The sequence below is a fragment of the Podarcis muralis genome, chromosome 6 (assembly GCF_964188315.1).
Source record: "Podarcis muralis chromosome 6, rPodMur119.hap1.1, whole genome shotgun sequence".
Taxonomy (NCBI): Eukaryota; Metazoa; Chordata; class Lepidosauria; order Squamata; family Lacertidae; genus Podarcis; species Podarcis muralis.
The window spans coordinates 45,068,763-45,093,029 of record NC_135660.1 but is presented as its reverse complement, the minus strand read 5'-3'; the positions used below and the strand labels follow the sequence as shown (position 1 = coordinate 45,093,029).

At 42.3% G+C, this 24,267-nt stretch overlaps 1 protein-coding gene across 15 annotated transcripts in view; it reads left to right on the top strand.

Annotated features, from left to right (window-relative positions):
• The window catches only part of SH3PXD2A (SH3 and PX domains 2A), a 241,172-nt gene that overhangs the window by 178,887 nt on the left and 38,018 nt on the right, over window positions 1-24,267 (top strand). Inside the window, exon 1 of one of the 15 annotated variants that reach the window (XM_028730378.2) lies at window positions 12,344-12,540. The exons of the other annotated variants lie outside the window; for them this stretch is intronic. Coding sequence (XP_028586211.2) covers window positions 12,480-12,540 — 61 coding nt within the window. The 5' untranslated portion in view covers window positions 12,344-12,479. Of the gene's footprint in view, window positions 1-12,343; window positions 12,541-24,267 lie in introns of those variants that run through there. 15 annotated transcript variants of the gene reach the window in all.

Sequence of the window (24,267 nt, the reverse complement as noted above, 5' to 3'; positions counted from 1 at the left end):
AAATGAGGAAAACCTTTAATAAAAATAAAAATAAAAATAAAATAATAATAATAAATAATAATAGTAATAAACTACTGTTTTGATGGGCTCTAGTTACATCATAAAGCTTTTTTACAAGGGGGTGTGTTCCCCTTTTCCCCTTCAAGTAAAGTTTTTTTAAACCTTAAGACTTTCCTCACTGATTTAAAAGATATGTCAGCTGATTTCCAACCCTTTCTTCTGTTTAATCAGGGGAAATGATTAATGACTTATCTGCATGCTTGTTTTGACAAATTGGTCTGCAAATATCAAATAAAAGACGGACGGTGCATTTTTATGTCAGACGAGGACAAGATTAATAAAGCGTGCTGTGTTGGTTTTATTTTCCCCTGGGCTGCACAGCAAATAAGCAGTTTCAATAATGCATTGGCAGTCAAAGAACCTGCAATCATTAGCAGACTGGTTTCAATTGCAACCAGAAATATGTGTCCTTTCTCTCCAGTACTTTTCTCTCTTTCTTGGTTTATATGGTAGGTTTTTGTCTTCCCAGCAACACAATTACTTAGTTCTTTTTGACATAAACACATGCTTGTTAAACAGCCACAGCTTATTAACTTCATAGCTGGGGTGGGGTGGTCAGTAAAGAAATCTTCCTTGGACTTCTCTTCCTCTTCCCCTCCCACTTCAGGGAATACTACTTCTATTAAATTAGTGCACAGATGGTTAATATCACTCACAGACAGACAAACCAGCATGGCTGATGCATCACTCTGCTCCACTCTTAGCGTACCTCCCAAATTCCTTATGCAGCAAAAGGCAGGGTGAACATTAGGGAGGACAAGGAATCCAGGAAAGCCCTCTGCTTATGTCTAATGTCCTGCTCCCTCAGTGTTTCTTATCTTCTTCTGGTATCACAAGTTGCAACAGAACATAGAGGATGGACTTAGCAGTAGAGTGAACAAAGTGGGTAAAGTTTCATTATGGTTTGCAGAGTTTATAAGATGAGCCCAAACTGATTTGTCAAGTCAGTCATGTTAGCGTTCATCCCTGGAACATGTGCATGAAAAGCAAAGCCTCTCTGCCTTCCCTTCTCTTTACAGAGTATAGTCCACTTGTTTGAACAGCTGTCCGTTCCACATGGTTTAAAGATAAAGGAGAGCAAGGAAGTTAGCACCTGGGATCAGACTGAACAGGCACAAGAGTAACCTATTGCAGGGCTTGTCCACACTTCGGCTTGTCCCATGCTTTTCTACGCACAGGTCTGAGTGGGTTTTCATTTGTCCTGCTGCTTTCACTGTGAAAACCTGCTATTTATCACTAAATCAGAACAAATGTCAATCTGCAGAAAAAACGATGTTTGTTTTGATACAGTGGTAAACAGTGGGTTTTCCTGGGGGAAAGTGGCAGGACAAATGTTGGCGAGCACATAGTCTTCCTCTTTATGTTGTAATGAATTATATTTCTAATTATGATACGATAATTCTTTCTAAATTTGCACCTACGCACTATAAATGTAAATTTGCTTGTGCAAATTTAGTGCAAAGTGATTTCCTCTTTTTGTAGTGCATTTTCTCTTTGAGGGCAATGCAGAAGTGGCCACCCTACCCTCAGCACTGAGAAGTTGCAGCCTCTTCCCACACTTGAGTTAGCAAATTTATTAAGGGGTAAGAGTACAGTCTAGCAGGGTGGTGTATTTTGAACCTCAGTGTTCTCATCTTAGGAATGAAGCACTTCTAGTAGGTGCTTGTATGGATGGCCTCAAATTGTGCTGTAAATGCAATAAATGCTTTCTCTCTTTAGTCTTATTGTCAAGGTCTGTTCTGGGCAGCTTCCCATCCTGGTTTTACTTTGTAAAATGGCAAATACTTTATGTTTGCACATGAACACCTGAGGAAGGAGCCACCTAAACAGACCAGGCCAAGTAGGTGGGAGATCTGGGAGCAAAGTGTTCGAAATCAGGGCAAAACTGGTTCTGCTCGCTCTTCACTGCTGAAATAAGATGGAGTTCACCTTCACCAACTATGCCATTCTCATCTGCCATCTATCTGATCTGCCATGCATCCCTTTTACTGGTTGTTTCTTGAAATATCTATTCTTAAATCCACCTAGACTTGTGCATTTTATTATGGGACTGGGAACCCTAGGAGAACAATTGAAGTCCCCCCTCCCCCGATCAGCTAAAGTTAAAAAAAAATATCATTGGATCATTTAATTCGGACTCTTTCCTAACTCTTGGCTTCCTTCAGAAATAGCTAGGGCTGTAACCCAAGATTGCAAATTGCATAGATAGGGCTGGAATTTTGCCTTCCTCAGCACTAATGATGTGAAATTGCTGGCTTTTCTGGAGTGGCCATTCCAAAGCTGTGATACTATGTGAAGTCAATATATATACTTTTCTTATGTGAAAAGAGTTCTAGAGCCTGTTTGGGTTTGTATAAAGACTTTAGGCTAACAACTGTATTGAAGAAGAGTGAAAACCTAGCGTTGTACAAAATAGCTAACAAACCAACTTGCATAGTCCCAGTTGACTGTTTGGTGTGTGTGGCAGATATAATAGTAAAAAAATTATACATTGTGAATGTCTGAAATGTCTAAGAAACAGAATGAATTAACTAGCACCATGGATCTGGAATTGAAGGATTTTCTTAATTGCTTTAATCTGTAGGGTTGTGTTTTTACAATTATCCTTTTCCATAAAGCAGTGGATCAGAATTAATGGTATTTGAGTACCATCCATCCATACCATTAACTTGGTTTTACTATAGTTTGCCCTTAAGGTGTTTGTTTTGACAATATATGGAAAATGTCCCACAATATTTTCCTCGGATCCACTTTTTGCAGTAAATTTTGCAGTAAAAATTTGCAGTAAAATTTCTATACATTAAAACAGTTTTGTGTGTGACAAGCTTAAAGGTATGATAAATACGCAATGATGGAAATTCAACAGTGTAAAAAGGTAGATTTGCAGAGGTTCGGTTTGAAGTTATTACAAGTGCTAATAAAGAAGCACATGGTCTCACATCCCTCTGCTTATCAATGGATTTGGTTGATTCAATAATACATTATACTAGTATTCTTTAAGATTCATTCCACCCATGGCAGTACTGGGTTTTATGGTATTCTATGTATAAAAGTATACTCAGGGTGTTTTTATTGTACCAGCCTGTTGTGCATTTTTATTGTCATTGTTAGCCCAATTAAACAGTAGGTTGAACAGTAGGCAAGATGCAACCTTCATAACCCCTTTGGTAGATAGCACAGGATCTGTAAGATATCCTCTGTAATACATTATGCCTTCAGCCAGGTATTATTATACAAACTTTTAAATAGAAAAAGTAGCATTTTTGGCTATATTGTATGAGGCTAATTTCCTCCAAAGTCTTACACAGAAAATAGAATCAAATGCTGTCTTCAAATCCATACACCTCTGATGTATAGTAGATCTACCCTGTCTAAGCCCAGCTTCTCATTTGACAAAATGGCATATTCTGCTATCCAGTTCAGTCAGTGTACTGTGCAGGTGCTTTGCCAATTACACACAACAAGCTAATTGGGTGAAAGTTTGCCGGAGCAGCTTTAGTAATAACAGTACTCTGGATGTTACCCCTTTTTCTTTTTCAAGTTTTTATTTCTAAAATTATTCCACTAGGGGGCATTCCCTTGTGTTTGTGCTGGATCTTTTCATGCAGTGACATTTGAGCTAGGAAAATCTGGTGGAAACTGGAAAGGTTCAGTAGAAAGGTTGGGGATTCCATGGCCCATTAAAACATCTTCAGCCGTTGTGGCTGTGGTGCCATGGAAGGAATGCTTGAGGTATCCAACAATCTAAGACTAAGGAGTCAAGAATAACACAGATGCCTAACGGGAAAAGACTCCCAGAAAGTGGAAATTGCTCAGTCCCATGTGTGGTCCCTTTTTTGCTTCTCTCTGCCACCCCCTCTCAAAAAATCCTTGTCCTTCTGAAATACAGTATGAGCTTCATTAAACATAGCTGGGTTATTTTGATGTGCTGCAAATACTCTCCTCTGCATGTTTAGCAGCTCGTGGCAGGGGAGGCACCAAGAAGATAGGAGGTGCTCTTGGTAGACACCCAGTATTACCCACCCCATGAATCTGGAGAGCATGTTTTAATCTGTATTGCTCTCTTGCTGGTTCATGTTTCTGGTGGAACTATTGTAGAATTAGTGTGGGCTATCAGGCGTGCACAGCTTGACTCTTCGCCTTCTCGAATTTTCCCCATGGGGAGTAGGTCATAGAAAAGTCAGGACTGTTTCTCCTAGTACCCCGTTGCTGCTATTCTGAGTTTCCACCTGATGTAGTTTTTAGAAGCTCCTGCTCTGTTGAGAGCCCTTGTACAGTCAAGTAGAGCACTCTGTGAGCATTAATGCTTGCTACCCATTGCAAAACCCTTTTTCATTTGCTTGTGGGGAAGGCACAATTTTATTCAAGAATGGAACAATATCTGGGAACAGCTGTAAATCTGCAAGCTGTCAGGGGAAAAAATGTATAATGTTGTAGGAAAGAATGGAGGACAAATTCCAAAATTCAACTTGGAAGAGATTAAATTCTCTAGCAAGCTTTTGGCTCTGCTTAATTTGGGCATTCATTTGTATTTCTACTTTAGGGGCTAGATTATTGCCAGGTGGTTGAGAACTGGGGAAAGAAATTGGTGCCAGAAAAGTGTGTTTTAATTGAAATCTTAAATAGAATTCTGGAATTTTGAAAGCCAGTTTTGTGTGTGTGTGTTTTTACCAGTTTAATCTCAGCATTTCAAAAGTTTTTCAAGGAACTCTTTCCTTTTTCAAATATGGGACAAGCAATGACAAGTTGTGCTAGTGTGAAGTAGCAAAAGCAAAAAAAAGGCATCCTATGGTACCTTATACTACAAGGTGGTGGTGGTGGTGGTTGTTGTTGTTGTTGTTGTTGTTGTTGTTGTTGTTGTTGTTGTTATTCCTTGGCCCCAACACCTAATGTGCCTTTTCCAAATAATTTGGTTTCAGTTGGGATTGGTTTTGGTTGATTCAATCCAAGTGTGTTGGTTTCCTAACTTACCTTCAGCAGTGTTGCCCAGTATTCTATTATTTCTTTTTTGAAGATTTTAAGATGCTGAGACATTCCTTCCTTCATGGCACTAGGTAGTGTTGGAGATGTTAAATGGTGCTTTATCAGTTTCCTCTCCTTCATTGTTTTTAAAAATCACAGGCACCATATTGTGTGGAGTCTCATTAAGCTCAGGCAATAGGTGCTCCTTTCCTCAAGGTTTAAAACTGCTTGTAAGGTCATAGTCTTTATTTCTGCCTATTCCTGGTATCATGCCCTGTTTGGGCTCTGCTAAAATCTAAGATGGAGTTTTCTTGGCAGGGATACTGGAGTGGCTTGCTGGTTTCTGCTCCAGGTGGATCACATTTGGTCAAAACTCTCCACTATGACCTGTCCATCTTGGGTGGCCCTGCACGGCATAGCTCATAGCTTCTCTGAGTGATTCAAGCCCCTTCACCACGACAAGGCAGTGATCCATGAAGCTACCAGCATGAGTCTGCCCAAACTGTGGGAGGCAGTGGAAGACAGGAGTGCCTGGCGTGCTCTGGTCCATGAGATCATGAAGAGTTGGACACGACTAAACGACTAAACAACAACAAAATCTAAGATTCTGTTTGCCTGTTTTAGTTTCTTGGACAAGTTTCATAGATGGCCTGGGATGTACCTGCTTTATGCCACCCTCTTTCAGGTGTGCAAACTTTGCCACTTTTGCTTTTATTAATAAGGGTATTTCTAAACTACCAATTCATTAAAAATACAATGTGGTGTACAATAAAATTATTAAAATATAATTAATGTGTTTAGTGACACACATTTGGGGTAGGTGATGAAGTATCAGTTTGATTTTAATAGGAACAATGTTTCTAAGTGCTGGTGCCACCATGCTGAAAGCCTTAGACTGCATAGAACCAAAATTAATATGTGAGACAGACAGGATGGCTTTGCATGATGAGTGCAGTGATCTGGCTGGTGTATAGGACTTTATATACTAATAGTCAGGGGCAGCGCATCCAGTTTCACACCACTGGCAGAGAAGCAGTGCCAGCATTAGCATCGCTTTCAGATGAGAGCTCAACAGATTTGGGTGTGATTAGTGCCGATACCAGTGCCACTTCTGTGCTGCCAGTGGAGGCAGCAGGGCACCTTTGGGGCTTCTGCCGCCTGAGGCAGCTGCCTCAGTCTGCCTTATGGCAGAGCCAGCTCTGCTAATAGTAAATTTGAATTTAGCTTGGTAATGTAGTGGCAGGCAGTACAGAGCTTTAAGCACTGGTGTAATATGGTGATACTGAGCTACTTCGTCCAGTGTTCAAAACTCCCATTGTTCTAGGAGCATTTTGTGACAGGGAATTTCATTAGTGCAAGCAGCTTCTGAGCTCAGTACTGTACCCGAGATTTCAGATTAAAACTACTGAGTGGAAGGAAAGGAGGACCTTTTCCTGCCTCCCCACTTCCAGCTAGTCTCTGAAGACTGGAGAAGAGACCTTCTTAAGAATATGAGGGGGGTGAGCAGGGGAAGGACTGGACCATGAGACAAATGAACATAATATTTAGCTGCTGTTCATTCATTTTCAGCTTTGTATTCTTGTTATAAAAAAGCACGCCTGGACATTCCATTGTTGTGCCCATAACCTAGGTTTAAGGTGCCATTTAGCTCCCAGCTTTCATATCTCAGTTTCTAACACTGACTCTGTCCCAAAGCTTAATGTGCTGGAGCACAATTTTATCAGGTGCATACATTATGAATTTGTTAGGATTTCAAGGTGCTATTCAGCACACTGTTGTAAAAACTATACATGATCCATATGTTGCTAAAGTACAGTGGTACCTCTGGTTACGTACTTGATTCGTTCCGAAGGTCCATTCTTAACCTGAAACTGTTCTTAACCTGAAGCACCACTTTAGCTAATGGGGCCTCCTACTGCCGCCGGGCTGCTGCTGCACGATTTCTGTTCTCATCCTGAAGCAAAGTTCTTAACCCGAGGTAATATTTCTGGGTTAGCGGAGTCTGCAACCTGAAGTGTATGTAACCTGAAGCGTATGTAACCCAAGGTACCACTGTATATCCTTTTTCTCCATGAAAGCCTCTACATAGGGCTGAGTTGGAAGGAATTATATGATGGGGCGGGGGGAAGAATCCTGCTTGTATGTGCAAATATTCCTTCTTCACTTCCCTGCTTTTAGAAGAAAATAAAGTCCTGCTTTTGTTTTTTCACTTAATAAAAATCTCCATCATGAGAGCAGCTTTGAATAGTCTAGCATATCTTTGTAATTTTCACTGTAGATTGATTCAACAGCCCTTCTGAGTGCAAAAATCCTTTTGGAATCTTTTTGAGCATCAGAATGTCAACATTTTGGGGACGCTCTCATTCATTCCCATTGTTTTCCAATCCTCTCTCCATTCTTGCCTAGTGTTTTGGGCAGAGTGAGAGATTTATCAAATAGTGTAAAATATTGTATTTATGCAAATCTAATGTGCCATCGAATCTAATACACACTTCAATTTTCAAAACCTTGAAACCAAAAAAGTATTTGCTGGCAAATGTAAATGCCAAAAAAGGTGCCCATTACATTCAAGTAAATATGGTACTACCTGACTTAGGCAAGCAGTTTGAATAGGTAAGTGGATGGCTTGGGAATGTGGACTTACTGTTCTTTAAGAAAGAAAGTGAGTTTCCCCCAAGAACATTTCTTGTATTTCTGTATAGAAGAGCAATTTGATCTTCTGGAGTGAGTGTCTCTTGAGCAGTGCATGTGTTTTGTTTGGATCAAGTTACCCCCTGTGCTTGGAACTGGAGTGTGTCTTGGCAGCAGGAAACCATTGTGACAAAATAATTCTGAATGCAAAGACATCCAAAATTCGAAACAAAGCCCAGCTGGTTTCATTTCTTCTTAAAGTTGCAGCACTTTGTATTCTTTTGTTGTGTTTGAAAAACTGCGATATACAGTAGTTAGATTTGATCTCAAATTAGCTAAGACTTAAATCAAAATTTGGGGTGGTCTGGGTCAAAGAGTAGGCGCAGTTGCCTGGGCATATGATATATTTTCTCTGAAACTTTGCTGTTTCTTCATGCAATCTCTGGGGTGCATGTTTGTGCACCTAAGAGGGATGCTATTGACTTGGCCCAACATGTCGTGGGTGAAAGCATGATATAACCTTACTTTGTGTAATGGGAATTTCTTATTTTTGATCTACTTCATATGGCTATGGACATCTTCCAGTTCTTGGAACCATAACTTTATTTATAGGATACGGGGACTTACTTTCAGAAGAGAATTAGGCTTGCTTCAGAAATTCTCATTCAAATTTCTCCCCAGATTTTGGGGTTTTGATTACTTGGACTTGTCAGGAGGGCTCCCTGAATCAATCAAATGAGTTTCTTCCATTCCTGAATGCTTCAAAACTGAGCAGATAAACCCCATTGGCTGTTCTCCCCAATACAGCCAATCCAAGCAGGGGCTTCTTGTTGGCACCAGTTAATTGATTCACACCTACTGGGAGCCCCACTTGCAAAGAAACAATTGGGGGCTCAATTTAAGCTCCCAGTTCATTCCTTTGTGGCCACATCCATATCTGTCCCATAGTTGACATCATATGTAATGTAGGTGGGTGCTGTTTGGAGGGAACGGCTTCATGAGCCAAATTAGTATTTGTGCTGGGCTTCATTCCTCACTGCTGCTATAGGTGTTTATTTTTAAATTAAAGCAGATAGAGGTCGTTCTTAAACAAGGTTGAAATTATGCCAGTACCTTATGTTTAGATAATGTATGAAGAGCACTATGGAACACTTAAATTTTCTAACTATAAGTGTCCTCAAGTATTGAACAAACTTCTATTCAAATCTGTGTGAGTGTAGATCATATTTGCACTCCTTCCTTTGCTTGGAAATGTTCAGGGCCTTAAAGAAACACCCAGTTCATAACACCAACACACATTTCTACTCATTGAATTCCTTGTTCAGGAGCTGAAGTCTTAACTAACATTTGACATTGTTATAACTGCTCCACGAACAAGATTACCCCCACCCCACCCCAGCTCCTCTTTTCAGCATCTCCAGAGTTAACTTCAAAAGACATCATCTGGAGAAACAATTACACTTTTTGCTGGCTTGGTCTCAGAATATTTGAAAGCTGAGTTGGAGAACAAATAAGCGCTGGCAGACTGCAGCATAGTTAGGGAGAGGATGCAGGCGAGTCTGGCGGCAAGAACCAAAAACTGCAGTTGGGTCAAAGGACCCATTGTTGATTCATCAGTTCTCTGTTGAGCCTTTTGTAAATATCTCAAGCCCTGTGCCCACAGATAGTCTTGTCCTGTACGTTAGAAAGTTCTGAAGGAGCCTAACATGACCTTCTGGTTTATCTACCATGAAACATTGGGGAGGGGGATTTCCCCACCAGTGATTATTTTGGCTTCAGTCTCTCTCTACTAGAGAAGTCCTTTTTAAAAAGTCACTATCAAATTGTGTTTTTTTAAAATCTCAGTAATCTCTGCTGCTTTCTGGGAAGCAGGTGTTCTTAATTTTTTTTAAAAAAATTGCTGCCACCTTCATTGTTGCATAGTGATTGAAAACATATTGGAGATACTTACCCCTCATATGAGCATTTGTTTTACACAATTTTGCCTATTATGCACTTTTTTGCAAGCAGTGTTCCACAATAGAATGAATTTTTGAACATTATTTCCACTAATATATGCATTTTGTGCTCACTTTCCCCACTAATCTCTATTTTTTGGTTGGAGAACTGCATTGCAACATTTCAGCTGCAAAGTAATGAGGTAGATCAAAGGTTATGCCATATGACTGAATTAGCATGGTAATACAGGCAGATTTGAGCAGAACTTGAAATTTACTCCAGATTTTCTGTGCTGTTGCAATGCTGTCAGAAGAGGATTGGGTGGTAAACGTGGGCTTGATTATGAACTGTGCTGGATGAAGGCAGTGCTATAGCTACCGTGTGTGTGTGTGTGTGTGTGTGTGTGTGTGTGTGTGTGTGTGTGTCTGTGGCTAGCCAGGTTTTTTTGCCCCAGGTGAAGCATGCAGAGGGGCATCATTGAGGCTCCCAGCCTGTGAGTGTGTACGCAATTGTGTGTAGGGGGTGCGAAACTGAGTCTTTGACCCTGGTGAAATAAAGCCTAGTTTCACCTCTGATTAAGGGGTCACATCATCAATGCAATGTGGGCTCAGTACAGGTGGCATGTTCAATCCAGGTGCTCACTATGATAGTTTGGCTCAGGTGATCTTTCTAAAGTCCTCCAACATGGAAATTGTATATTGGAAACTAGAATTTAGCAGTGTGCCTCAGTTAATAGTGAAGAGTGGCCGCTCTGAACCAGAGAACAGATGGGTATTTGTGTCTGGAAGCCTTTAGTGAATGCAAAGAAAATGTTGATGGTCTTTCTCTCCCACACTTGTCTTCCATGCCATTTGGCTACACTGTAGTTGGCCCAGAGAAATGCATCTTGCACCTCTCTAGCCCACCAAATGTAATGTGCTGACCTTGTTCCATTGACTAATCCTCTCCCCCACGCCCAGTGAAGTAAGCAAGCGGAGGCCACCCTTTAATTGTCTTGGAGCCATTTTCAGCCATACACTAATAATCTGGTTTCTCTTCGGTCCTATTAAAACGGTATTGTTATACATATCCAAGAGTCTCGTGGCAACGGAGAACCTGGACTGCATAGCTGTTTTCCCCAAACATGCCAGTAACTATTGAGATGGGGATTTGAGCAAAGCCTTGCAATGATTCCCCACTGCTTTTTGCCTCTGCTCCTTCAAAAGTGGACCCCTCCCTCCACATGGCTCTTGAACTTGTTGGTGTTTACAGCTATCTAGTTAAGGGGTGGGGAACCAAAGGGATCAAATGTGGTCCTCAGGCCTCTTTATCTGGCCTTCAGAACTCTTCCCAAGCCACACACCCTACCAACCCAGCTTTGGCATCTCCTTGGTGTAGAATTGTAGAGTTGGAAAGGACCCTGAGGATCATCTAGTCCAACCCCGTGCGATGCAGAAATGGGCAGCTGTCCTGTTTAGGGATCAAACCTGCAACCTTGGTGCTATGATCACCATGCTCTAATCAACCGAGCTAATGTGTCCTTGGAACTCTGATAATACTTTTTGCTTGCCCGGATGAAGGATGCGTGTGAGGAAACTAGCCTACCCTACAAAGGTAAAACTCACATGTATTGTCCTGGCCACGTTTGCTTCTGGTGCCACCCACCATTGACACTTGGCCTCTGAAAGTTTACCTAGAATGGAGCCTGGTCCTTGAACTGAATTGAATTCATTTGGGGCTCACAGTTTGTTTCGGAAACCAACCATAGAACTAAGAATCGTAAGCTATAGTAGGCTGTTTTAACACACAGGTCTAGTATTTTCCTGATTGTTTTCTGACTGGTTTAAGAACTTAGAATGTGTACACAGTGTTTTAGTTAGTCTTGAAGGCCAGCCATCTCCCACAGATCTGGAATTACAGGTGTTTGGTTCCCTAACTGGCTTCAACATTGAAACTTAATCCTTTCCAGTTATGCAACACCAGCAGTTGCAAAGGATGGAATTCAACCTGTAGGTGATTGTTTACCTGGCAAGCAGAAATTATTGTTCTGAAGGAACAATCTCCCCTCTCCTGTCCCTGCACCTTGCTCTGGGTGCTCAGCTGACCATACCAGGAAGATATGAGGAGGGTGCAGGAGTCATGTGTGTGTGTGGGGGGTGGTAATTCCCATTGTAGTAGTGGAACTCATTGTGCCAGCTTCCATGAAAATGTAACAGCTTGTGATGTACATCTGATGGGACTTGAAGCATTCTATAGTATGCATCTTGTGCTTGTCATATGGACTAATGAAGAGTTGGAAGCTCTTACACTATGTAAAAGAAACTATGTCTATGGTTTTAAATGAGATCCATGTTCTAGTTTAGGACTGTGTTGTATACTCTTTCCTCTGTATATTTGTAGATGCTCCATAATGGTGTGTTTTGGTTGTGTATTCTACCAGCTATATAATCCATGGGCTAGAAAAATAGAATGTACTTGGAAGGAGTTGCAGGAACTGTGGATTCAGATTTCTGAGTTTTTCTGAGTTGCTTTGGGAGCAGCCATCTCCTACTCCTTCAGTCTCTCCCCCCCCCCTCTCTCCCCAGTGCAATGTATTTGGTTAATTGGCAGTTTGCTCAATGTGCTGGCTGTTCTGCAGGCTTCTAGTTTATAGGAAACATGTTCCAGAGGGTTGACTGTTGTTTCCGTTCCTCGAGGCGTGGCTTCAAAGCCAGGGATGTTGTTTGAATAGGACTGAGAAGAGGAGCCCGAAGGACATCTGGGAGGGAAAGCAAAAAAAAGCAAAACCCAAAACCAAACCAGTGCCCGACCAGAGTAGGTTTAGTTTGTTCAGATTGAAAAGTGTGTCAGTTGCTTCCATCGCCTTGTTGGAGCTTACTGGCTAAGAATAGTTGTAGGATAGGAGCTGTATGTGGATGGGGGATGTTCAAGGAACACCTGGATGCTTCAGGAAGTGGCGTCGGCAGTTTGGTAGGATTGTGTTCTTCTTGCCTTCTTGTGAAACAGTATTTCCAGTGTTGTTGGTAGAACTGTTTGAGATGCAAAATGGTATTGAATGAATGCTGACAGCATTGTGTAGCTTTTATGAGGAGCTATATTGTAAAGCTGTGTATGAATAAACTGTTCTATTTTGTATGTGGTTGCTATGGCTTCTGTTAAAGCAGGCATCCCCAAACTTGGCCCTCCAGCTGTTTTGGGACTACAATTCCTATCATCCCTGACCACTGGTCCTGTTAGCTAGGGGTGATGGGAGTTGTAGCCCCAAAACAGCTGGAGGGCCGAGGTTGGGGATGCCTGTGTTAAAGAAACAAATATATTAGATTATAGGATAACATTGCCTGAATATCAGCTGCACAGTAGAAGTTTTGTGGTGCTGCTTCCTGTGCTCTCTTGACTCATTTAATACTAAGCAAGCTGGCATGTCCAACTGGGTTTTTTTTCTAATTTAGGAAGCTGTTTGGAATGTTAGAATGAGATGCCTGTATTAAGCCTCCCCTATACAAGTTTTTGTAAGTTGGTAGCTTATATTGTACTTGCAGAATACTTAATGATTAAATTCCATTTGCATTCAGTTTTCCACACAAAAATTATGCCCAATGTGGTATAGATTGCTGGCTGCGTTTTATAACTAGGTACTGAGAAGAAGAATGAGTTATCAAATGTTTTACAGTACAAGGCTGTGATTTCAAGGGTTTTCAACTTGAGTTCTATGTATTTTGTTAAACTGTGTACCTCCTAGCTAGCCCATAATGGTCTTTTATAAGGAGCTATGTTTATAAGCAGTTGTTATTTTGTGTGTTTTGCTCCTCTCATCTTGGGGGCAAAGCCAAACTATGAAAGTACTCCTACAGTACTAGCTAACAAGGACTCTCCTTTAGTTCAACCCTGGGATGGCTGCTTTTTATCGAAGTGTACTTAGAAGTTCATTTTTACATGTGTGAAGGTTTTCTGATCCATTTCTCTTTCCTTTCCTTTTTCAATGCAGTTTCCATCTGTGAACTCTTCTCATATAATGGAGTGTGTGAGCAGATAAATTCTTCTCTGCCTTTTATTTTGAAATGGTTGTATGGGTAGTGAAGTGGGAGGGGAATAGAATTTCTGTTAGAAGTGGATTACTAGCATCATCTTTATTAGTAATTTGATGACTGGTCAGCAGTAAAATTATGTAGGTGGCTTACAAATTACAATCATTGATACCGTATATAAAAATACAAAATACAACTTAAACAAACAAAATCAATAAAACCATAATAAAACTTCCCTGGTGCAGAGACAAATAGAACAATTAGAAGCTCAGCTCAATGACATGCTCTTAGTGTTTTGGAAAAGTTCAGAAGTTAAAGTTGGATTACATTGTGGCTGCTTCCCCTATGACAGGTATGGGAAACCTGTGCTTCTCCAGGTGTTAGAGTACAACTCTCATAATTCCTGATTATTGACCATGCTGGCTCAAGCTAATGGGAGCCGTGCTCTCCTGGTACCTTGGACTACCAGTTCCCTGCCTTGCAATTAACATTTGTGACTCTGTGTTTTGGGGCTTAGCCACACTTATCTTTTGCTCTGCTCTTTCCAGGCATAGGTAAAGGTAAAGGTACCCCTGCCCGTATGGGCCAGTCTTGACAGACTCTAGGGTTGTACGCTCATCTCACTCTATAGGCCGGGGGCCAGCGCTGTCCGAAGACACTTCCGGGTCACGTGGCCAGCGTGACAAGCTGCATCTGGCGAGCCAGCGCAGCACACGGAACGCCGTTTACCTTCCCGCTAGTAAGCGGTCCCTATTTATCTACTTGCACCCGGGGGTGCTTTCGAACTGCTAGGTTGGCAGGCGCTGGGACCGAGCAACGGGAGCGCACCCCGCTGCGGGGATTCGAACCGCCGACCATTCGATCGACAAGTCCTAGGCGCTGAGGCTTTTACCCACAGCGCCACCCGCGTCCCTTTCCAGGCATAGGTCCGTGATTAAAAGCTCTGTGTCTGAGCGGGGTTTTGGGGTGGGTGGGTGTGTTCTGTTTGCCATGGAGCTTTACCTGCGAAAACCCTTTAGCAGTTGGTCAGAGCAAACATCAAACTGGGGGGGGGGGGGGTTGGCTGGCAGATTGCCATTTGCTCCAATTGAGCTTTAAAAAGTGGGGGGAACTCCAAAGCAAAAAACAAAAAAACCACTCAGACATGGAGCTTTTACGTGCAGACAGTGCCTGGAAAGAGCAGAAAAATGGTAAGTGTGGATAAGCCCTATGTTTTGTTGGTAGTGTGCTGGTAGTTCAGGACAAACAGCCTAAGATACAGTGCATGAGGTACAGTATGTAGTTTTTGAAGAGCTGTGTCTGTAAGGAATGGACCCTCTCTTTCTGATCAAAACACTTATTCCTTTCCTGGAAGCTTTTCCTAGATATGCCTTGCATGTTTTTTTGGGCTGCTTTCGTAAAACATGAGACCAAAAAGGTTGCCTTTATTTTATTTAAAAATCTAGATGAAGTTCTTTCTAGTGAAGCTGCTTAGTTCCATGACAGAAAGCCAGCCCCTGTGATTCATGCAGCTTTTTGAATCCTCTGTCTGTAGCAAGGCGGAAGACTTCTAGTTGCTTGTTGCAGGAAGCTGTTCCAGGCAGCTCTCCCATAAAACGATGAGGCACTGTTGATGCAGCCATTCTTAAAAAAGCGACGCCAGATTGAAGAACGCATTCCCACTTGAGCCCGGTTGACGGGAAATGTTTCCAGGAGGAACTGAAAAAGCATCTTTCAAAGTGGCATTATTGGTAGCGGTGCTGTGGGTTGCCTGTTACAAGCAAACTGGCAAGCGTACAAGGGTTTTCCTGCCAGTCACTTCCTATGAATGGCTCTGGTGTTATGAGGCATGTTGTACAATGCTTACAGCTCATAGGCTAATAGGCTGCCGACCGTTGGTTTGCAAAGGTTAACGTGCCTGGCTAATGATAGTTCTGTGATCTGTCAGGATTGAAGGAATATTTCCTTCATGACTAAAATACACAGACCTTCTTCCCCCAATTTCTGCCTGAGTTTCTCTTATTCTGTTCTGCTGTTTTACTTGTATCTGGAATGCAGTTTATGTCAAGAGAAGAGACTCAAATTCTGCTTCTATTGAGAACGTTGGAAAACCTGGGATAAAAGACAGTGAATTCCTTACAGGTTTGGGGTGGGATTTCTTGACATCTCTGAAGAATTGGGCATCTCTTGTGTCTTTGCTGGTCCAGGTTTGAAAAATAAGAGGCATTCTGAAGCAGCAGTGCCCTGTTCTGTTGTCATTTGAACTCTTGCATTGTAGAAAAAAACACCTCTTCAGTCTGCAGTATTTCACCACTACCCTTACTCTAACTCAACTTGGTGAAGGGGGACCTTGCTTAGTGGCAGAGAAGTCACACCTGTGTGAGCAACTAGGTGCAGTGAGAAATGATGCAATTATTTTATTTCAGGCAGAATGGCTGTCACACCTCAGTGTGTGGAATGACTTATAACTTGCGTCAGAACCAGAATAAATACAATCCCCTGCCTGTTGGTAACTCTGTCAGTATCTCTGGTATCATTATTGTAACAAAACGTTAATGTACAATGTAAAAACCTTGTACAAAGCACTGCAGCAATTTGCATCTGTGAAGGGTGCTGACATGTATGTTTGCTAAGCAGTTGCTTAGAGATGTTTGTATGTGATTTGGGTCTCCCTCCTTCTGCAAAAAAGGCAAGGGGAACTCAGCAACCCTTTGTGACAAACAACTAGATGCTTGCTAACAGCACACCTGTGAAACCTGCCCAACCTGTGCAGTGTGACTTCTAACTAGAGAGACTGCCAATTCCCTGCAATGTTCTATTATGACCAGGAAACAAAAGCCAGAATGAGGCCCATACTGCTGAAAGGGCAGAAGCAAAGTGGAGCAGGCTTGATTCCCAGTGTCCAGGAATCTACAAAAGCACTTGCCACGGGCACTGTGGCAACTAACCCTCCCAACTCCATGAGTGTCTCTGATGGAAGGAAAAGAATTACATTTAGGCATCCTAGAGTCCGAATGCAGGCCTCTCTGTCTGGCCCTTGTGACTCTCCCCAGGCCATGCTCCTTGTCAGCCATGCTCTTCACCCTCTTTGAGTGCTTCTGCTTGGGCGCGATGCGTCCTTGTACCATGATGGTGCCCTTTGCTTGGCTATATGGAGAGAAGTGGGGAGATGTGAAGAAATATGATTCTTGCGTGGCGGGAATGAGCACAGGTGAGAATTGCATATGTTGCTCTACCCACTACCCACAAGTGCCCCTCCACCACCACCAAAGGTTGCATTCAACTTGGGCTGATCTTGTACTGTTCTTTGGTACAAATTACAAGTAGAATTCAGGAAGTGGACCAGTTTCTTTGGAGGAGTCGCTGCCGTTCAGACCCAGCGGTTTGTCTAATTACAAGACAGCGTTGTGTGATCTCAAACTTTTCCCCTCCCTTCAGGCTTGGCACCATTACCTTTCTCTTCGGCTCAAGTAGCCGCTTTCTGAAACATTGCCTGGAAGAGCTTTAAAAAGAGGAACGTTTGAAATGCTGGACTGGGCTTCAGGATCTGGACGGAATGCCTGTCGCAGACGAGGGTTCCTTTTTAGCTTTTCCCAGAATTATACTCTTAACAGCCTCCATCTGGCCCTGTCTGATGTGGGAGAAATCTACCACAACTGGCATTGGTAAACATTGCATTGAATCAAGGTCCAAGACAGTAAATTCCTGATTGCCCCTGGGATTTGATCCCCAGTTCCATTGACTTAAAAAAAAAAAAAGTAACCCTGAAAAGTGTTCTGTGTTGTCTTTTTTGCACTATGGGGAGGAGTCGTAGCTGAATGGTAGAGCCGCTGTGCTGCATGCAGAAGGTCCCTGGTTCAATCCCCCAACATCTCCAGGTAGGGCTGGGAAAGGTTTCTGCCTGAGCACTGCCAATCATTGTAGAGCACAGATGGTGGGTCACGGCCAGATCCAAGGTGGGTCCCAACAGGAGCACTACAGCCCTGCAAATATATGGTAAAAGGTTAAGAAATGGGTCCCCAAAGGCATGTTTGGGTTAAAAGTGGGTGCTGGACCTGAGAAGGTTGAAGGTACCTGGTGCAGACAATGCTGAGATGGACCAATGTATAAGGCAGTCTCCTGTGTTCTTGTATAGTGGCACAAAGTCAGCAGTTGCCAAAGTAGTTTTCAGAGTGCCCGGCTCCACTTTAGCACATAGTATGTATATTCAGACGACTGATTTGGCAAGAGAGGAAGAGCATGAAAGGAATATGTATTCCAGTATGAAATACTGGTGGGAACAAAGCTGTTCAGGGAAGTGGTTGTTCTTCCTTCAGTTTTGCTTCCTGTGGAATGGGAGTAAAAGCGGTGTTCTCTAAATGCCTCCATAAACAGGACTTGTCTGTTGTTCTATGCATTAGCTCACCATTTAGGATGGTTACTTCTTTTCACTGCTTCTAGAGAATGGAACATAGAAAACTGTCTTGTGCCAGGTCAGACTGTCCATCTAACACAGTATTGTCTACTCTGACTCTTCAAGGTCTTGGGCAGGGGTCTTTCAGATCCCCTGATCATTTTTGGATGGAACCTGGGACTTTCTGCATGCAAAGCAGTTGTGTTACCACTGAGCTGTTGCCCAGATGTGGTTGAATTCCATAAATACTAAATGTATTACAGCAGGCACCCCCAAACTCTGCCCTCCATATGTTTTGGGACTACAACTCCCATCATCCCTAGCTAACAGGACAAGTGGCCAGGGATGGTAGGAATTGTAGTCCCAAAGCATCTGGAGGGCCGAGTTTGGGGATGCCTGTATTACAGAGATCTGAAACACAAATGTTATTTGCCTCATCAAATTTGGTGGTGACCCCAGCATATGGAAGGTTGGGAAGTCTTGCTGTGATTGTAGAAATCCTTATCTGGTGCGATGAATTAAGACCCGTTTCTTTCTCACAGTGTTGTGTACAAGAGTGCAATACATTCAGGCTAGCACATTTCTCTGGAAACAAGTCCCATTTGAACTCGGTGAGAATTACTTCTGAGAGCACATGCATAGAATTTCAGGGTTGAAAGTAGCTTTATTTCTCTGAGCTGAAAATTTCTAGTTCATTGTGGAGAAAGACGGAAACGCTTTCCCTCCTCCGCATGATGATTCATGGGCTGTATTGTCCTCGCCAAACTCTTGCAGCCGGTTAAAGTATTTTCCAAAAAGGGGGAGGTGTGGCTTCTGCTGGTACTGGAATGGTCTATGGTTGCAATGTCCTTGCATAAAATAATGCTGCTAAGCCTATAGGTAGGCTATAATAGGTAGCAACAGGGAAGGAAGGACAGACAAGGGTTTTAGAAAGTGGCTATAATTCATTCAAGTTAAAGATGCAGAAATGCAGCCTTTCCATGTATATATTGAAAACTCAGGCTAAATCTGAAATACAACTGAATGAAAAATAAACAGGATTGAAGCAGAAAATAAATTACACTTCCTGTGGGGACAGTTCCTACTGGATATTCTCATGGGGCTAAGGTGTTGCCAGTAGGCAGATAACCTCTTGGTTTCATCAACTGATGCCAGGAAGGCAGTGGAAGTGGTAAATTAGTGTCTGGCATGAATTCAGGAGCAGATAGGAGTTTATAAGCTGAAACTTAATTCAGACAAGATGGAAGTACTGTTAGTCAAGAACGCTGCTGAGGTGATTCAACCTGTTCTGGATAGATTCTCACTAACCTGTTAGAATTCTTTGAGAGTGTCAACAAGCTTATTGATAGAGGTGGCCTGTCCACATTCTGTCCTTGGACTGTCAAAAAGATTTCGACACAGGAATCAGAGAGCATTGAGACGTCTCTCAATGGAAGATGTAGAAAGAAGAGTTCCCCAGGATTGGTATTGGGACCTGTGCTTTTTAACTTGTTTGTAAAGGATTTAGAGTCAGGGGTGAGTGGTGAGGTAGCCATTTTTGCTGACAATGCCAAATTGCTTCAGGGTGGTTAAAGCAAAATGGGATTATGAGGAGCTCTAAAAGGATCTCTCCAACCAAATGAGTGGGAAGTAAAATGGTAAATGCAATTCAATGTCCACACATATGATTCACATTTGGACAAAAAACAAAAGAAAAAACCCTCTAAATTTCACAGATACACTCCTGGAGTCTGAATAGGAGTAACTTGGCTTTGGTCATCCATTCTTTGGAGCCTTTTATTTGGTTGTACCACAGCGTTCTCATTTAAAATATGCCAGGCTTCCTTTTTGCGTCTCTTTCACTGGAAATTTTGATAGCGACCTAATTCTGCTGCCACTTTCTATGGGAAATCCCTTTTATACTCCTGCTGCTGTTCTAGATTTTTGCGTTTAATTTTTGGCTGGATTATGTTCTTTGTTGCCTTTGGAAAGTTTTTTAGTTGTACTTTAATTGAACATACTGCAGTTTTATGGTTACACTGTACACCACTCTGGGTACTCAGTCTTGTTTTCAAAAAGCATTGAACTTGACAGCCAGAGAGAATTGAAGTTTGTTATGAGGAGGAAACTGATAGGTTTTGCAGATCTTCTTGCCACTGGCTAGAAAGATCACTTTCCTCTATAAATAAATGAACATGTGTGTGATATGTTAATAAAGTTTTTTGTCTGTGGCCACACCATCTTTCTCCTGAACATTTTCCCCAAATCATACCTGTAGCTAGCAACATACAGCTTTGTTCCTTCTGTGTCATTTTGCAAACTTTGCTGGCAAAACACAGTGAATTCATTATAGGAGCTATTATTAGTAGCAGATTTTAGCAAATACTCTGAAACTGGGAGTGGGGTAAAAATATTATGCATAGCTTCTTGGTCTATGTATCTATGTATGTAATACACAGAGAATGTCTGGCACAAATCCCAGTGATCAGTTGTGTTGTGCATTCTGCACGGTTGAAGGGAAATTACTGACTAGCGGTATGAGGGATTGCCTCCTATTGAACAGATCTGACAGCTTCCAATCTATTACACAAGTTGTAATGTATGTGCTCACCCAATCAAACCTCCCAAAAATTCTGAACCAGTACTAAGTGTTCTTTAGGCAGTTATGGAGGAGAGGTGTTCTGAACAAGGAACATCCATTATGTTGTTTGAAGCTATTGTGTTCTGGAATTTGGTGCATCTTCTTAATTTCTCTAAAATGGAAAACATTACGTTCATTCTTAATCAATGTAGAACTTTTCAAGTGCAAATAATGAATGTCAGATATCTCAGATATTCAAGTGGGATGGACTTGAGCTAAGAGAGCTTTCTCCTGGGTGAGGCTAGGCAGATGGGGTTTGTTTTCACATTTTGGAAGTGACTGATCACCGTGTTTTTGGAAGGAATGTTTTTCCAGGCTAGATTGGCCAATGACCCTGAATTCTTTTTGTAGCTAGGGGCATGGTTCATCTGTGTGAGTCTTAGTTCTGTTTTTCTAAACCTTTTCAGGCCATTGTACACACCACTGCTCTTCACTTGAGTTATGATGTAATCCTTCTGGATATGGGGGGAGGTCAGCTTTACACACACACACACACACACACACACACACACACAACCACTATTCATGTTAAGAAGCCCTCTGATTCTACAATGAGAGATGATTCAATGAATAATAATAATAATAATAATAATAATAATAATAATAAATTTATTATTTATACCCTGTCCAAGCCACTCTGGGTGGCTTAATGTGTATATAAAAATGGTGAAACATCAGGCATTAAAAACTTCCCCAAACAGGGCTGCCTTTTAGAACTATCTTCTAAAAGTCAGATAGTTGTTTATTTCCTTGACATCTGATGGGAAGGTGTTCCACATGGCGGGTGCCACTACTGAGATGGCGCTCTGCCTGGTTCCCTGTAACCTCAATTCTTGCCTGGACCTCAGTGTTTGGGCTGAACAATGGGGGTGGAGACACTTCTTCAGGTATACTGGACCGAGGCCATTTAGGGCTTTAAAGGTCAGCACCAACACTTTGACTTGTGCTCGGAAATGTACTGGGACCCAGTGTAGGTCTTTCAGGATGGGTGAATTAGTGTAAGCAGAAGGGCAAGCCAGTCAGCTTATCTCTTCTAGTGTCTATAGACAAACAAGCAGAATGGATAGGGCATTCTGCTAGAGCTTGCTTAAGCAAAGTGATTTTTACAAATTGAATGCATGTGAATTTGGACTTTGTTCTGCCGATTTGTTTTAAAATCCAATTAATAAGGGGGAAAGGTGGTGGCAGCAGGGGCATGAAGTCAGCCTGGTGCTGTGGCCCTCAAACTTTGATGCCTTTCGATGAAAGGAGTAAGATAGTCATACAGCAAAGAATGTTATTCTGCTCAGTCACAACCAATGATGCAGGAGCCAGAGTGAACCTCATACTGTCTTGGCAGCATGCAGAGAGAACTTTACATAATGCTCTGCAGATGTTATTGCAGAATAGTTGTAATAACGGATTGTGCTCAACTCCTGCACGAAGAAAGGAATAAATGCAGGGCAGGGGCAGCTCCATGAATACATTGCTTCATTCTGGTTTTTGAAAGTGAAGTCTCTTAAGAAATGTATGCAGTACAGGGTGTATATCCATCTGGCCGAGAAAGGGGTTTTTGCTTTATAGTACAACAATCTTGATTCCTTCTATGTAGCTCTTGGCTTAGCATTTCCCCCCCTTCAGGTCTAGACAATTTGCTTAAGATGGAGTCTAAGGCAACTGCCTCAATGTTTCTTCCTTGAGAGCTCTTTTTTAGCTGGAGGGAGTGCTCTTGTAGTCAGATATCTCAAATTGTGGCAAAGGCACACCCACCACTAGATCATAGGTGTCCAGTCTATGGCATGGATGCCAAAGTGATACAGGTAACTGGAGTTTGGGGCACACTTATGCAGGAGTTGAAGAGGGTCAGCTATGTTCCTGGCTATGACATAGTCTGTACTATATTTGTGTCTGCCACTCCCATGTGCATTTCTGGCTGTGCCCTAATTCGGTAGGATAGAACCAAAATAGTGCCAGTACAGAAGGAGCTGCTTATATATTGTAATGTAGCAACACACACACACACACACACACACACACACATCCTTGAATTTGACTTGTGGCATAACTGCCAAAAAGGCTAACTAGCACTGCAAATGTTCCAAAATGCAGCATCTCATCATACAAAAAACCTGAAGTTTGTGTCATCAGTGTCCCAGTACACACAAATCCATAGGAGATAGAAACCCCAAAGATGCAACTTCAGCACATTCTTAAGCTCCTTGAAAGGGACGCGGATGGCACTGTGGGTAAAACCTCAGCGCCTAGGACTTGCCGATCGCATGGTCGGCGGTTCGAATCCCCGTGGCGGGGTGCGCTCCCATCGTTCGGTCCCAGCGCCTGCCAACCTAGCAGTTCGAAAGCACCCCCGGGTGCAAGTAGATAAATAGGGACCGCTTACCAGCGGGAAGGTAAACGGCGTTCCGTGTGCTGCCCTGGCTCGCCAGATGCAGCTTGTCACGCTGCCCACGTGACCCGGAAGTGTCTGCGGACAGCGCTGGCTCCCGGCCTATAGAGTGAGATGAGCGCACAACCCTAGAGTCTGGCAAGACTGGCCCGTACGGGCAGGGGTACCTTTACCTTTAAGCTCCTTGAAAATGGAAACCTTGTTTGTCCCGAAGTGTTTGTTAAAAATGGTGGGTGGAATTTCACAGCTTCAGTAAGGGTGCTCGTTTAAATTATGCAGCAGCAGGCTCTGGATCCATAAATACTCCATGCACATGTTTTGTATGCCTTTTGTACCTGGAAGACCTAACCTGTAAGAAAAATAAGTGCTGACCACAATGTGTATCTAGTTTGACTGGATTCTCGTGCTTTGCTATGTGCATAAGATCAGTTTGGGTCTCATGAGACTTATTTTTTCCTAATGGCTTACAGGATTTCAGCCATAAAGTTCAAATTATATTATCAACTACTGCCTTGAATACTTTATTTTTAACATAATTTGAAGGAAACTGGTGATGTGTGTTAATCAGTTTCACACGCAGTTGCTCCCAATTTCCCAACATCTTATTGCAAGTGTTTTGACTTTCACCCCCATTTCATAAAGGAAGGTTATCTTACTTCTTGTATGTGGATATTTTATTGGTTACCGCCCAATCCAAACAATATTTTTATCCAATTTTTTCAGCAGGTTCATAGCATTATGTGTTGTTAAATCCGGCACTCTCCTTTCCTTGTTATTTCATATATTTAATAGTCTTTTTTGGTGCATTTGAATAAGAAACCTGACTTCAGCATTGTATGTTTCCAACCATCCATGCTGCAGTTGTCATGCAAGCTAGACCTGCTGGATTTCCTTCTTTCAGACCACAATTAAAAGTGCAGGAGCCTCGTCCTCTTCACCTGGTCACTCCTGACAACTGAATAGGAGTGAACAAGCAGAGTGCCAGGGAGGATTGCATAGCATTTACTGCTCTGTGAAAGTAGCCTTGACATCCCAGGGTGATGAAAGTACTGATAATCGTTTCACGCCTTGAAGGTAACTTTCATCTATCTACAGAATCACTTTGGATCTAAGCAATGACTTGAGTGAGGCTGTGTACACACTCCCAATATATTCTGAATCCAGTGCACTCCCACTGCTGGTTTCTGAAGCCACATACACACGCTATTAGTCACAATCCACATCTATCCTGTAGTTCCTTGAGAAATACTGCATTTTGATGCATTTGCCCCCAAACCAGTGTTAATCTGATTTGAAA